Source organism: Brassica oleracea, chromosome C3 (genome assembly GCF_000695525.1).
Source record: "Brassica oleracea var. oleracea cultivar TO1000 chromosome C3, BOL, whole genome shotgun sequence".
NCBI classification, from domain to species: Eukaryota; Viridiplantae; Streptophyta; class Magnoliopsida; order Brassicales; family Brassicaceae; genus Brassica; species Brassica oleracea.
In genome coordinates, this window is record NC_027750.1 from 48,028,842 (window position 1) to 48,043,463 (window position 14,622).

The 14,622-nt window shown below is 33.3% G+C and overlaps 2 protein-coding genes across 2 annotated transcripts in view; both read right to left on the reverse strand.

Annotated features, from left to right (window-relative positions):
- Positions 1–95, reverse strand: part of LOC106333902 (uncharacterized protein At1g24485-like) — a 2,828-nt gene extending 2,733 nt beyond the window's left edge. The window contains exon 1 of the mRNA XM_013772289.1: positions 26–95. Within this exon, the coding sequence (XP_013627743.1) occupies positions 26–95 (70 nt within the window). The remainder of the gene's footprint in view (positions 1–25) is intronic.
- A 2,369-nt stretch (positions 96–2,464) lies between these two features.
- Positions 2,465–3,524, reverse strand: LOC106330783 (uncharacterized mitochondrial protein AtMg00810-like). Its single transcript, XM_013769198.1, has 2 exons — positions 3,351–3,524; positions 2,465–3,250 (listed from the first exon to the last, which is right to left on the reverse strand). Exons 1-2 carry the CDS (start codon positions 3,522–3,524, stop codon positions 2,465–2,467), a joined length of 960 nt encoding a protein of 319 aa, XP_013624652.1.
- Between the last annotated feature and the right edge of the window lie 11,098 nt (positions 3,525–14,622).

The following is a 14,622-nucleotide window of genomic DNA, read 5'->3' on the forward strand; positions in this document are numbered from 1 at the left end:
GGGGGGGGGTTATGTTCTTATTTACTTTGTGCGATTGGAAGGATTGTGGCTAAGAGAGAGAAGATAGTAATGAGATGAAGAAGCGCCGCCATCATTAACGAGCTTATTAACTTAATTAGATAACATGCACACAGACGTAATATATAGAACAAAATGAAGTATGCCCATATCTGGTTGACTTGACTTTTTGAGATTACCCAGCTCATATAATATTTCCACAGCGGTTCCGATCTGGATTTTGGTTTTAGAAAATCGTGATTTCAAGAAAGGAATAAGATAGGGTGTCAAAACCAACTAACTCACCACATTTCATATGTTAATAATGTTACGCAACTTGGGAAAATATATTTGCCCTGTAAATGACCCCATTTTCTTTAATCAATAAATTTAAATTTTCACTAAAATAAATATGTTTTGCCACTTAAAGCATATACATCGGTTAAAAAAATTCATATATCTAGTAAATAAAATATTAACAATTTAAGATAAGTTCATTGATAATTAAATTAAATCATAAAAATATAAAGTGAACTAAGGTAATCTCCATACCCACTCCATAATTTACTCAAAAATGGAGTATGAACAAAAAAATAAAAAAATGATTCAATTTATGGAGTAATTATATTTTTTTGTTTTTTTATCACTCAATTTCTCATTCTATTTTGCAATAAAATATGGAGTAAAGTTGCAGATATTCTAACGATGAAATCAAGTTTTAAGAGGGTGTCTCCAAATTTTTTTTTTTCAATTTCTCTAACAAGAACCTATGCTCATCTCATACCTCGACTTCACTATATAAACACTCTGATTTAGTATATTTCAGCAGTAACCATCAAGTGTGAGAGTCTGACTAGGCTTCAACTCAACCCAAGAATATGGAATAACTGACAAAGGATACTAAGACATCCCACTCATTTGTGTCCCCACGGATCAGGTTATAGATGAGCATTTTAAGATCTATGTCAATGGAACGGATGATTCCTCTAGCTGGGTTAACTTTCACTTCAGAGAGTATGAATGATTATGGAGAGTTTAAAAGAGATTGAAAGTAACCGAGAATAGAGAATGGTGAAGAAGAAAAAAGAACTCCCCACTTTCAGGTTACTTGAAATCAATTACAAGAAAGGCTACTTATAACCAAAACACACATAACAAAAGAGAGGAAGAGGATAAAGAAAAGATAGATCTGGATCGTAACTTGAATTAACTCCCTTTGTCTCCAACTTCTATCTTGACTTTTCGAGGTTCCAAACAGTCATATTAGGTTTTCCCCACGTACTCAGGAATTCTCCAATCAGTTTGCCTAAAAAAATAATGTACAGACAAAACTGTGGATAAATTATCCTGGATACGTTTCCTTGGAAATGATTTCCGTTGATGAATTTCGGTAGATGAGTTGGTTTGGATCATGCAATGACTCTTTTCCTTTGGCCATGTTTTCTTCATTCCAACAACTAAGTCATTGCTTCTTCCTTCTTCGTTCCAACACATACATATGCTGCCATGTTTTGAGTTGCACCAGAAGTTTGTAGTTGCGCTGCTAAGATTTGTAAGAAAATAAGAATCCATGATGAACAGCTCAAGAGCAAGAGAGAGAGAGAGAGAGAGAGAGAGAGAGAGAGAGGAGGAATTTAATTCCTTAACTTCGTAAATTCTGGTTACAACACATATTTAAACTAATCTAGATCTGGACATAATAATAAATATAGACATCATGCAAGCTTCTTGAGTAAAGAGAGAAAGAACAACTTCCAAAGTCATTTGCATGTCTCCAACGGTCGAATGGATACGTTTCTGTGGATGGGTGACAATGGAGATAGCTTGTTGGATGATTAAGCATGGATAGGTAGTTGTGGATGATTCTTCTTCTTAATACTCCCCCTCAAGCTTGAGCATAAGGAATGGTCAAGCTTGGAAAGTCAGGAAGACATCCCTCATTAAAACCTTAGTGTGCAAAACTCAGTGGGACAAAAACACACTAAGAAAAAAGAGTAGACAATTCATGACCAAGAGGATCATGATCTGGACATGTCTATGGTCCTAACCGTGGATGGATGGACTCACAAACTTTGGAGCTTGCTCCTTCGGTGAAGATGTCAGCAAGTTGATCTTCACTCCTTGTGTAGCAAGGCAATATGATTAGTTGCTCCACAGCTTGTCTAACATTGTGATAATCCACCTCAATGTGCTTTGTCCTCTCATGAAATATTGAGTTTGATGCTATATGAATAGCCGTCTGATTATCACAATGCATTGTGATTGGTGTTGTTGTCTCTATGCTCAAATCTCCAAGCAGGTTTCTGATCCAAATGAGTTCACTAGTGAGCTTCTTCATTGCTCTATACTCTGTTTCAGCACTTGAACATGAAACCACCTTTTGCTTCTTGCTCTTCCAAGTTACCAAGTTGCCTCCAATGAAAGTGCAATAGCCTGTTGTAGACCTCATGTCCTCTCTATCACCAGCCTAATCTGCATCACAATATCCCACAGTCTCTGTGCTCTTGTTGTAGCACATCCATACGCCTTTACCCGGAGCTTCTCTCAGATACCTCATGATCCTTTCCACCATATTCCAATGATGAACTTTAGGTGCTTGCATATGTTGGCTGACTTGATTCACAGCAAAGCAGATGTCTGGTCTTGTAATGGTTAGATAGATCAGCTTCCCAACCATTCTCCTATAGAGTTTGAAGTCTCCAAATGGTTTATCTTCAATCTCCCTCTCATGCAAGACTTTGTATCCTTCTTCAAGAGGTGTCTTAGCTATTATTTCTCCAAGCTTTCCTGCCTCATTTAAAAGATCAAGTGTGTACTTTCTTTGAGATAAGAAAAGCCACTCTTTAGAGCGGCATATTTTTATCCCTAGAAAATACTTTAGCTCACCCAAATCTTTAATATCAAAAGTAGACTTAAGAAAAGCTTTGGTTGAGATGATACCTTCCTTGTCACTTCCTGTGATGATAATATCATCTACATAAATCAGAATCACCACAATTCCTTGCTTGTTTGTGAGGGTGAAGAGTATATGATCAGCTTCAGATTTTACAAACCCTCTTCCACTGAGAGTTGTACTCAGCTTGTGATACCAAGCTCTTGGTGATTGCTTCAATCCATAGATAGTCTTCTTCAATCTAAGGACGTTTCCTGGTTTCACAAAGTCTTCCATACCCGGAGGTGGCCTCATATAAACCTCATCCTCCAATTCTCCTTGAAGAAAAACATTCTTGCCATAAATTCCACTCCAAATTGACTGCTAAGGAGAGTAGAATTCTTATGGTGTGAAGCTTAGCTACTGGTGCAAAAGTTTCTAGATAGTCTTCTCCATAGACTTGAGTGTATCCTCTTGCAACTAGCCTTGTCTTCTTCCTCTCTAGTTTCCCATTAGCTAGATACTTGATGGTGAAGAGTAGGCAACTTGTTACTGCTTTCTTTCCTTTGGGAAGCTCAGTTTCATACCAAGTATCATTCTTGATCATGGCACTGATTTCATCTCCAACTGACTCTCTCCGCTCATCTAGCTCCATTGCCTCTTCATAAGTCTTTGGAATGTACTCTTGATCCAGATTGCTGATGAAGACTACATGCTCTTGAGGATAACTTGCTAAAGAAAAGGTTGCTTGGATAGGACCTTCTCATCATAGTACCCCTTTGATTCCACAAACTGAACATCCCTTGAGACCATAACTCTTCTTGATTTAGGTATATAGCACTTGTACCCTTTTTGTCTGTGGGAATATCCTATGAACATGCCCTTGACACTCTTGGCTTCCAGCTTGTTTCTCTGTTCTCCCGGTGTCAAGACATAACACATACACCAAAACACACACAAGTGATCTAGTGGAGGTTTAATTTTGTTTAATACCTGAAAGGGAGAGACATCTTAGAGAACTTTGCTGGGAATTCTTTTGATCAGATAGCAAGATATACAACATCATCTCCCCAAAATTTTTTTGGAACATTGGTATGGAACATCAAGCTTCTTGCAATCTCCATAAGATGGCGATTCTTCCTTTCAACAACTCCATTTTGTTGTGGTATGTATGGATAGCTTGTTTGATGGATAATTCCATGTTTTGCTAGGTGTTGTTTGAAGACATGGCTAGTTTATTCTCCACCATTATCAGACCTGAAAATTTTGATCTTAGCATTGAAATGGTTAGATACATAGTTTTGAAAGTTAATAAAAGCTTCAAAAACTCTATTTTTACTTTGAATCAGAGTGAGCCATGTATATTTTGATTTCTCATCTATGAATGTCACAAAATATTTATGGTTTTCTCTAGATGCACAAGGTGCAGTCCAAACATCAGAGTGAACTAGATCAAAACACTTCTCATAAATAGTCATAGATTTAGGAAAAACTGATTTGCAATGTTTACCAAGAATACAAGCCTCACAAGTTTCATTTTTGAAAGACATATTACGTAACATCAAGCTTAAAGCACGAGAATGAGGTAGGCCTAGTCTAGCATGCCATAACACATCACTAGCTAAAACAAAAGCATAATTAAAAGCACAAGATAAATCAGAAACTTTGGTGTCTTCAAGCAAATGAAGCTCTCCCTTGCGCACACCTTTTCCCAGCATTTTGCTGTCTTAATATCCTGAAAGCAAACACCATTAGGACTGAAAATAACATTGCAATTCAGATCATTAGTTGTTCTCTTAATAGATAATAAGTTAGATGTGAAAGTATGTATATAAAAAGCTTGAGACTCCTTATTAAATAGTTTCAGATTTCCTACTCCCTCAATAGGTATTTTATTTCCATTTGCAATCACTACACTCCTTAGAGCAGGTTTAACATCACTAATCAGTTTACCATCCCTAATCATATGATGAGAAGCTCCCGAATCAATGATTAAAGGCCTAGTAGTGTGAGATGCATTATGAATAGAGTTTAGAGTATTGACACTGATGTTACCAGAGTTTGCATTGAGAGCCTTGATAAGGGCTTCCATGTCTGACTTGCGGATGAAGGCGTCATCATTAGGAATCTGAGAGGTAGCCTCCACAGAATGAGAAGTAGACACCATAGCCTTTCCAGCCTCATGGTTGTGTGCACGGCTTCATGAGCTCTAGTTTGGCTGAACTTGGATATTGAAGGTTGCCTGAAGTGAGGATGAAGGACCCAGCAGTTGTTCTTGGAGTGACCTTGTTTCTTGCAATGTTCACAAGTCACACGCCTATCACGCCCTTGTTTGTAAGCAGCTTTGTTTGCTGTAGCAGTCTCCACCTTATCAGCCTTGCTTGCCATAGAAAACTCTTCTTTTCCTCCAAACAATCCATCTGAGCCAATTTCCTTTTGTAGCCGAGAACAAACATCATCCATGCTTGGAAGCTTCTTAGCTCTCAGGATATGTTTGATAACATCATTGAAGGTTGGATTGAGTGTGAGAAGTAACCCAAAGACCTTGTCTTGCTCGCGCCTTTCATTGAGGATGTTTGGATCAGTGGTGCTTGGCCTGCTTGGCCTTAGCATTTCAAGCTCAGACCACAGTTGACTGAACTTCCCAAGGTGCTTGGTAAAGTTCATATCTTTCTGCTGTAAGTTGTTGATTGCCTTCTTCACTTCAAAAATTCTGGTAAGGTTTGAAGTGTTGCCATACACCTTGTGTAAGATATCCCACAATTCCTTTGCGGTTTCACAGTGAGGAATATGCCTCCATAATAGAAGAGTCAAGCGAGCTTTGTAAAACAGACAGCACCATAAGGTCCTCGTCCTGACCCCATTTGACTTCATCTATTACTACAATCTCCTTTTCATCTTCTCCTTGAGTGATTTGTCTTGGTGCTCCACTTGAAGTGATGTGCTCCCATAGACCTCTTCCACGAAGAGCAGTCTTGGTAAATCTTGACCATAGTAGATAGTTTAATCCTTTAAGAACAATTGGAATGTTGATAGGTCTTTGTTGCTCCATTTTGAACTGAGTGAGGGAAAGAGTGAAAAGAGTAATGAGATTTGCGGAAATAGAAATATGTTTTAGGAGCTTAGAAGCTCTGATACCATGTAAGAAAATAAGAATCTAGGATGAACAGCTCAAAAACAAGAGAGAGAGAGAGAGAGTTGTGAATCAAGAAAGTAAAAAAGAGAGAGAGAGAGAGAGTAAAGAACGAGAAACTTAACTCCTTAACTTGTAAATTCTAGTTACAACATATATTTAAACTAATCTAGATATGGACATTATAATAAATATATACAGCATGCAAGCTTCTTGAGTAAAAAGAGAAGAAACAACTTCCAAAGTCATTTGCATGTTTCCAGCGGTCGAATGAATACGTTTCTGTGGATAGGTGACAGTGGAAATAGCTTATTGGATGATTCAGCATGGATAGGTAGCTGTGGATGATTCTTTTTCTCGATAAAATTGTCAATTACTCCTTGCGGAAATAGAAAATACGACATAGTAAACCTAAGAAAAACTTGAACTACATATTTTATTTGTATTACCTTTCTTCCTTTGAAATGTATTCTGCAGTCCAATTGTTTGGTCGATTATTTAATCGGTCTTGTACATAGGCGAATACCTTTTTTGGTCTACAAATTTGCTCAGGAAGATCTAGGTATAAACCCATGTCTCCCTCGGTGAAAATGCCGATAGCATTTTTGATCTTTTGGCGTAAAGTAAGATTTCCTTTTTTTTTTTTGAACAAGATTTACTTTCTTTCCAAAAAGAATAAGAAGATTTTGTATTTAACTCAAATATATTTTGGTTTTATCTTTTTATCTTGGTGTTCACCAAGATAAAATACTAATTTAACATATATCGTGGAAGCCTCCTTGGTCCAATGGTTTGACCAAAGGTTCATTAATGCTTCTACACCAGGAGATCTGAGTTTCAATTTGCGGAAAAAGTGGAATTATTCGAATTAAAGGGGGAAAAAAAGCTTACAAGAGATCTATAACATGGCACAAGAAATACCGTTAAGCGTGGATCCGATAAGGCGGTTCAGGTGATGCAGGCAGGCGTGAATCCTCATACGACAGGTAGAATTGTCGGCTGTAGAATCGTCTGTAATATTTCTCATAGTTGTAATAGCATAATTATTCAGCGTTAAAAAAATAAATTTAACATATATTACTTTTACATCAGCCTATTCGAAAGTTCAGGAATTTTATCTCAAAATAAACTGACTAGTTTTTTAAAAAAATATTACTAGATCTTAACCCGCACATCAGTGCGGGTTTTATTCTTTCTATAATAAAATATTCTAATTTATATATACTCTTATGTAACAATACATTTTTTTGTATTTTGTAAAACAAAATATTTGGTAAACATTATTATGTAACAATACTATTTTACATAATTTTATATTTCATTTCTAAAATTTGAAATTTATATGGAATTCAATTAAACTGAACCTATAATAGAGATTTATTTTTTGGGGATACTATTAAAAACAAAAAAAAAATTAAAAAGAAACTATAATGTTTTGTATTTACAAAATAATTTTGTTGTAATGATCTTATTTGAGAAATTGCTTGAAATACACTAACTTTGATAGCATTTAAAAAAAACTCAATAAAAGATATCCTAACATTTGAGCTTAGCGTTTAACGATTATTGTTTAGGATTTATTATTTAGGTGGCGAAGTTGAGTTTATAAGCTTCTGTAAATAATTCTTATATATTTATAAATGTTTTGAGATGATTAATTTTTCTTTTACTGATAAATTTAAGATATTTATGAAAAATGATAATAATTTTAAGGTAAATTTGAAAAATAGTATCAAATATGAGGTAAAATAAAATTTGTTGAAATTATGTTATACACTGTAATATTAAACCAGTTTGATAAATGTGTGTTCTCTTCATATAAAATAGTGTTGGATTATTAACCTTTTGACATATATAGGTCACTCATGCTACGACATTAGTATGCATATAGATAATAAAAAGTGTTCATATTTAATGTATGTGAAATTGACACAAATACCATATTCATAGTACCATTTTTCATGTTTGCACTAACCACTTTTATCATCACTTTTAATGAAAGGTAAAAGATATTTATACATTTATGGTTAACTAATCTAGACTTCGAGTTTAGAGTTGAGGGGTGGGGTAGAGTTTTTGGATTGTGAAATTTAGGATTCTAATACATATATAAATAAATACTTCAAAAATATAACTTTTTTAAAAAAAATAGTTTCAAACATAATTTATGATATTCAAAAAGAAATTTTGAAAATAAAAACAAATTCAAAAAAAATGTTTATAAAAAAGTTTGAATTTGGAAAAGTATAATTCGAAAATAAAAAAAAATATATTTAAATTTTATTATTTATTTTTTATTTATTTTAATAATTATTTATTATATATATAGAAAAATATAAGAGTTTTTTTGCCACTTAATGAATAATGTATGTTTAAAAATGTCCCTATAGTGGTAGTGAAGATGAATAATAGTATCATGAAAATGGTAAACATGAAGCCCCCCTTAATGTATTCGTTCACATATATATTATAATTTCGTATATATATTGTTCGTCCATTTATAGTTGGAGTAGGAGATGTAAAACTCTATATGTAGTGATTAATAAACCAATTTAGTATAGTTTTTAAATATTAAAATGAAATGATTTTAACTCAATGAAATATACATAAATGCTAATGATAGTTGACTAAAGCTTTATATATATACGATTTGTAAAGAGGTTAAATGTTTCGTATATGAAGGGGGTGTAAATTAAATTTTAACCATTAATAAGAATATTAGATTTGTGTTATAATTATTGACATAAATTGTAATTGTTACATGATAGAAACATTTAAAGTTGCGACCTGTAATAGATAGTTTAAATTAAAAATTACATATGTAATAAGTCATGATTTATGTGTTTAACAAATACGATATTTTTATTTTAAAATTTAAATAGAAATGGATATTTCTTTCCAGCAAAATCTTTTAAAAATCTTTGTAAAATGTATATTTAAAATTAATAATTTTAAGTTGTTATTATCATTAAAAATTTATGTAATTTTTCTTTTTCGTTTATAAATCAAAACTAAAAAAACTTCAAATTTATTATTTTATTTTATCATAACTAAAATTTAAATTAATCAATTTTCGGAAATAAATTTTAAAATGATTCTGAAAAGATTTTTAAAAGATATTGTTAGAATTTTCGTAGATAAATATTTATTTTATTTTAAATAAAAATAAAGATATTAAAATATATTATAATTAAATTACATAAATTTGATAAAATTTCTAAATAATGACCCAACTTAAAATATCACACATGAAATGAAGTTGTGACTTTTATTTTAATAGAATAGATTTATTTTTTTATTTATAATTCAAAACTAAATAAAAGTCAAATTTATGATTTTATTTTATGATAACTAAAATTTAAATTAATCAATTTTCGGAAATAAATTTTAAAATGATTCTGAAAAAATTTTTAAAAGATTTTGTTAGAATTTTCTTAGATAAATATTTATTTTATTTTAAATAAAAATAAATATATTAAAAGATATTATAATTAAATTATACAAATTTGATAAACTTTCGAAATAATGGTCCAACTTAAAATATCACACATGAAACGAAATTGTGACTTCTATTTTAATATAACAGATGCTTGTTTTTTATTCTATTTTGGATGTCAGATTTCTTAATAACCACTAGCCATATTTACTAATTATACTAATCATTTAAGGAAATGTGGACACTTATTTTTTTAACATGAGGTCATTTATTTTCTGTATGGAACATCCTTGTTTAGGAAGAAGAATTGAGTTTTGGTTCAACTTATCTGGTTGACTTAGCATATAGTGGAATATTGAAAGTCAACGGCGTGTGTAAACGGCTGAGGCGTGAGAGATGGTGAGAGAGGTGTGAGAGAGATCGTGAAGAGATGGTGACGAGAGGCGTGAGAGATGGTGAAGGGAAAGAGAGAGAGAGAGAGAGCTGAGGCGTGAGAGATGCGGAAGAGAGGCGTGAGAGATGGTGAAGAGAGAGAGATAGAGAGAGAGAGAGCTGAGGAGTGAGAGAAGAGAGGCATGAGAGATGGCGAAGAGAGAGAGAGCTGAGGCGTGAGAAAGTTTTAGGTTAAGGGTATTGTTTTGTAATTTTGAAGATAGATTGAGGGTGTTTTTGTATTTTGATTTTTTTTTTTATCGCAGGTTTTTGGTCGCAAACGCTGAATTTCTCGGCGATCAAAATTTTTAATCATGGGTCGCTAGCGTCTGGTCGCTGCGATCAGTCGCTGAGCCCGCGACCGGTAAACGAATAACGTTTAGACGCTGAAGTTGGTCGCTGACGCTAGAGACCTCCAAACGAACATGGCATCATGTACATTGTTGTATTGGTATATAGATACACATGTGTGTATATCTTAAAGAACTCAATAAATATACAAAATGGTTGAAAATTTTCATTTGTTCAGCGGATTTCCCCGCATCTCACCGTCTTTGCTAATCATAGACTGTAACTGGTGTAGGGCTCAAGTAGATTAAAAATGGAAAATCATAGAAGTAACTGAACCAAGTGGAAATGAAAGAATATTTAAAAAGTCGAACTCTTTATATATTCTGTAAGTTTTGCTGTTTTTTCTTAATGTTATGTTTTTGGTCAAAGATTGATGCGCATAATTGAAAGAAAGATGAAGTTTAACAAGAAAAAAATTAAGGAAAAATTTACGCATCAATCTTTGACCAAAAACATAACATTAAGAAAAAACAGCAAAACTTACAGAATATATAAAGAGTTCGACTTTTTAAATATTCTTTCATTTCCACTTGGTTCAGTTACTTCTATGATTTTCCATTTTTAATCTACTTGAGCCCTACACCAGTTACAGTCTATGATTAGCAAAGACGGTGAGATGCGGGGAAATCCGCTGAACAAATGAAAATTTTCAACCATTTTGTATATTTATTGAGTTCTTTAAGATATACACACATGTGTATCTATATACCAATACAACAATGTACATGATGCCATGTTCGTTTGGAGGTCTCTAGCGTCAGCGACCAACTTCAGCGTCTAAACGTTATTCGTTTACCGGTCGCGGGCTCAGCGACTGATCGCAGCGACCAGACGCTAGCGACCCATGATTAAAAATTTTGATCGCCGAGAAATTCAGCGTTTGCGAAATTAATTTTTACTTAATTAATTTTTACTTATTAAAAAAGAAGTACAAATAGAAATAGAAATGTCCCTTAATTTTTCCTTAATTTTTACTTATTAAAAAAGAAGTACAAATAGAAATGTCCCTTAATTTTACTATTTATTTACACTAGAATGCCACTGAAATATTTATTAAATTTATATTTAATCATCTAATGTCTTTCCTAATTTTAATAATAGATTCCCTAATCGAATCTTACCAAAAAATATTTCCATATAGATTTCCTAATATATTTTAACATATTAAATATTTTTCAATATTTATGAGTAATAAAGTAAAAAAGCAAACATCATAATCAATTTATATAATTTATAATTTATAAATAATAAATAATAATCTATTCAAATTATTGGTATAATGTTTTCATATATATAACTCCAGATAGTTATAAATATTGGATTTGCTTATATAATACACTCTGATAATAGTCTATATTATTAAAATAGAAGTACAAAATAAAAAGGAGATTTGCCAAATATGACTCAAAACTTGATTTTAAATACAAATCTATACCCAAACTTGAATCAAATGCAAACTAACTTAAAAACCTTGTGAAATTACAGCCAGCCCCTTGTGACCAAACAAAAAAACAGAACTCATTTTTACGAATATAGCCCCAGAAAGTCGTCAGAGTCTTCTGAGATACTGTAAGTTGTTTAGACGACTTCCAAGGAAGTCTTCTGGTATAGTTGATCTTAAAAATAAATTATAAATTATTTAAAACAATATTTTGACAAGTGAAAAATTTAAATCATGTAATTATAAACAGTTTTAACTAATATAAATTAAAATATAATAAAATTGAATAGTTTTCAACATTGATGAGTGAAAGTAGTTAATCATGATATTCTTTGGCTTACGGTTTGACAACATATGTTGTAGCATTGTATGTATTCTTAGGGTTATATTTTGGAAAGCTTAAATGTTTTTTTGAAAAATAATTTTTTTACCTATATGTGTTTATTTCTGTGTATAGTAAACACTTTTTAAGTTTAATTTGATTTTATTAACTGATTAGTTTGTTAATTTAGTTTAGGGGTTATGTTTAGGGTCTAGACAACTAACAGGTAAGTCGTCTGGCGATTAGAAGACTTCTCTGAAAGTCTTCTAACTCCCGCTAAAAAATTTCTAGTTTCCCGCTAAAAATATTTTAGTTTCCCGCTAAAAATATTGAAGTCTTTTGGGCGACTTACAAGTAAGTCGTCTAGTAAGTCTTCTGAATCGAAAATATTTAACCTTATTGGAATTTTTGTCTCCATATATAAGGAAAAATTTACACATTTTCTCTCCTCCTCTCAAATGGCTGCAACAAAAATGGTATGTTCCTCATTCTAAAAATCTCCAACTTCTCTCTAATCTCTTTGAACTTACAAACACCAAACTTTATATCAATTTATTGTTTTTGTCTCATGTATTTCTCACTAGTTTATCTTGTTTTGCAGGTATTTCATCACATGGTTTGCATCTTCCATTCATTTAAAGGTATATCTATTAATTTTAGATATGTATTTTTGTTTGTTCTATAAAGGTAGATCTATCTAATCTTCCACTCATTTTTTCTGTTTTTAAGCCATTTGAACGTTTTTGGATATGAAGGGTTTTCAGATCTGGATTTGGATATGCAGGTTTTTCAGATCTGGAAGACGTCTGGGATGACTTACCTGTTAGTCGTCTAAAATATAATGCGCTAGAAGACTTCTAGTACGACTTACCTAGAAGTCTTCTGACGGAGTCTTTGATGTTAAGAGTTTTCAAGGCTCCTAAGACAAATGTTGTAGTATAAATGATTGTCGAACCAATTCTAAGGGATTTCAAGCACTGAGAATGCAAGTACTTACTTAATCTAAGTGCAACCGATGATTTAAAGGGTTTTCTAAACTAATGATTAATACTAATGCAGTTTCAGAATAATAAAAACGGTAAATGAGTTGACTTTATTAACTAAGGAAAATGATAACTCATGGGCATAGGAATTAGACCTTGGGTGATCAAGTTTCGAACTAAGGATGGCAGACGAACAATCAAACTATCAACCTTAAGCTTAGACAGAATCCTAAACAAACTCTATGTTTAGATGATTGTTCATTTACTAACACATTTCAAACAACAAATGTCTTTGGTTGAATAATATGGAAGCAATCATTACTAACAGGTCTAAGGCTATATTAGCACTTCTAACGACAAATGTCTTTGGCAAAATATGCTAAAAGCTTAGAAGAGCTGTTTCAGGCATTTCATCGAACACCTTTTGGGTGGGAAATGCCTAAAGATCAACTTTTGAGAAGCTAACTCAGAAGATGCATTATGATTACTCTACTAGCAAGGTTTTGGAATGATCTACACTAAAACATCCTAGCTCTAATCTAATCACCCTTAATCTTCCTAACCAATGAATTCAAATGGTGATTACTCACTACTCTTCATGATTCCTCTTATACCCATTTTGGATTTCAGATTAATCATTCAAAGGGATACAACAATGAATTGGAAACACAGAATTGCAATAACTAGATGAACAAAGATGATTCAAGAGATGAACTTTTCAAAGGTTTTTCTTAAGAACAAAAGATCATCCATCTGGTGGCTGCTAAAGGTACTTAAAACATAGGTTTTCAAAAGTAAAAACGTGCATAATGAAATGACCAAAAGGCCCTTAGAAAACATGAATTCGGTCAAACAAATAGACGCGGAGCGACCTCGGCACGTCGCTCCGACAAGTCGCTCCAGGTTTCGGGAGCGACCTCAATGGGTCGCTCTGAGAGGTCGCTCCGGCTCCATTGTGTTGTCGTCACGCGATAGACATGCAAGCGACCTCGGGGTGTCACTCTGGCCAAGTCACTTTGGGCTTCGGGAGCGACCTGGAGTGGTCGCTCTGATAGGTCGCTCCGGGTCAGTTTTTGGCTTCCACCTGGATGAGATGGCGAGCGACTTCTCGGGGTCGCTCCAGCGAGGTCGCTCTGAGAGGTATTTTGGAGCGACCTCATGCCGTCGCTCCGTGATGTCGCTCCTATGCTCTGCTCGTCCAATGATCACCTAGAACACTTCTTATGAGCTCAAAATGCACCCAAATGCCTCCAAGAACTCCATGTGGTACTCCAACACCTGATAAAGACTCATGTATGCAAATGCAACCTAAATGTTCCATTGTTCTACCCTTTCCCAAACATACAAGTTACACAATCACTTCATAATCTCAAACCAAACTCCCATCTCTCACCAAAAGATCCCAAGAACACTTTGCACATAAAACTCTTTTTCTTTGAAATCTATAAAGGATTTTCTCAACTTCTAAACAAATCTTAGCTCTAAACAACTTTGCTAGCCCACTTTTCTTTTTTTTTCTTTTTCTCTTTTTTATTCCCTTTTATTTTTTGGGGGGCCAAGACTTTTCATAAACTCGAGCTAGACGTTTATCTATTAATTCCAATAAGATTATCCATTTAAACACAAAGAGTCTATTCTTTTCCTTCGAACTTTTC

What these genes read in the sequence shown, in the direction of transcription:
- LOC106330783 (XM_013769198.1), bottom strand. Translation starts at nt 3,524, where the DNA reads ATGGAGCTAGATGAGCGGAGAGAGTCAGTTGGAGATGAAATCAGTGCC. An exon ending in AGAGGAAGAAGACAAGGCTA is followed by an intron (nt 3,251 to 3,350) that starts GTTGCAAGAGGA and finishes TCTCCTTAGCAG; the next exon opens with TCAATTTGGAGTGGAATTTA.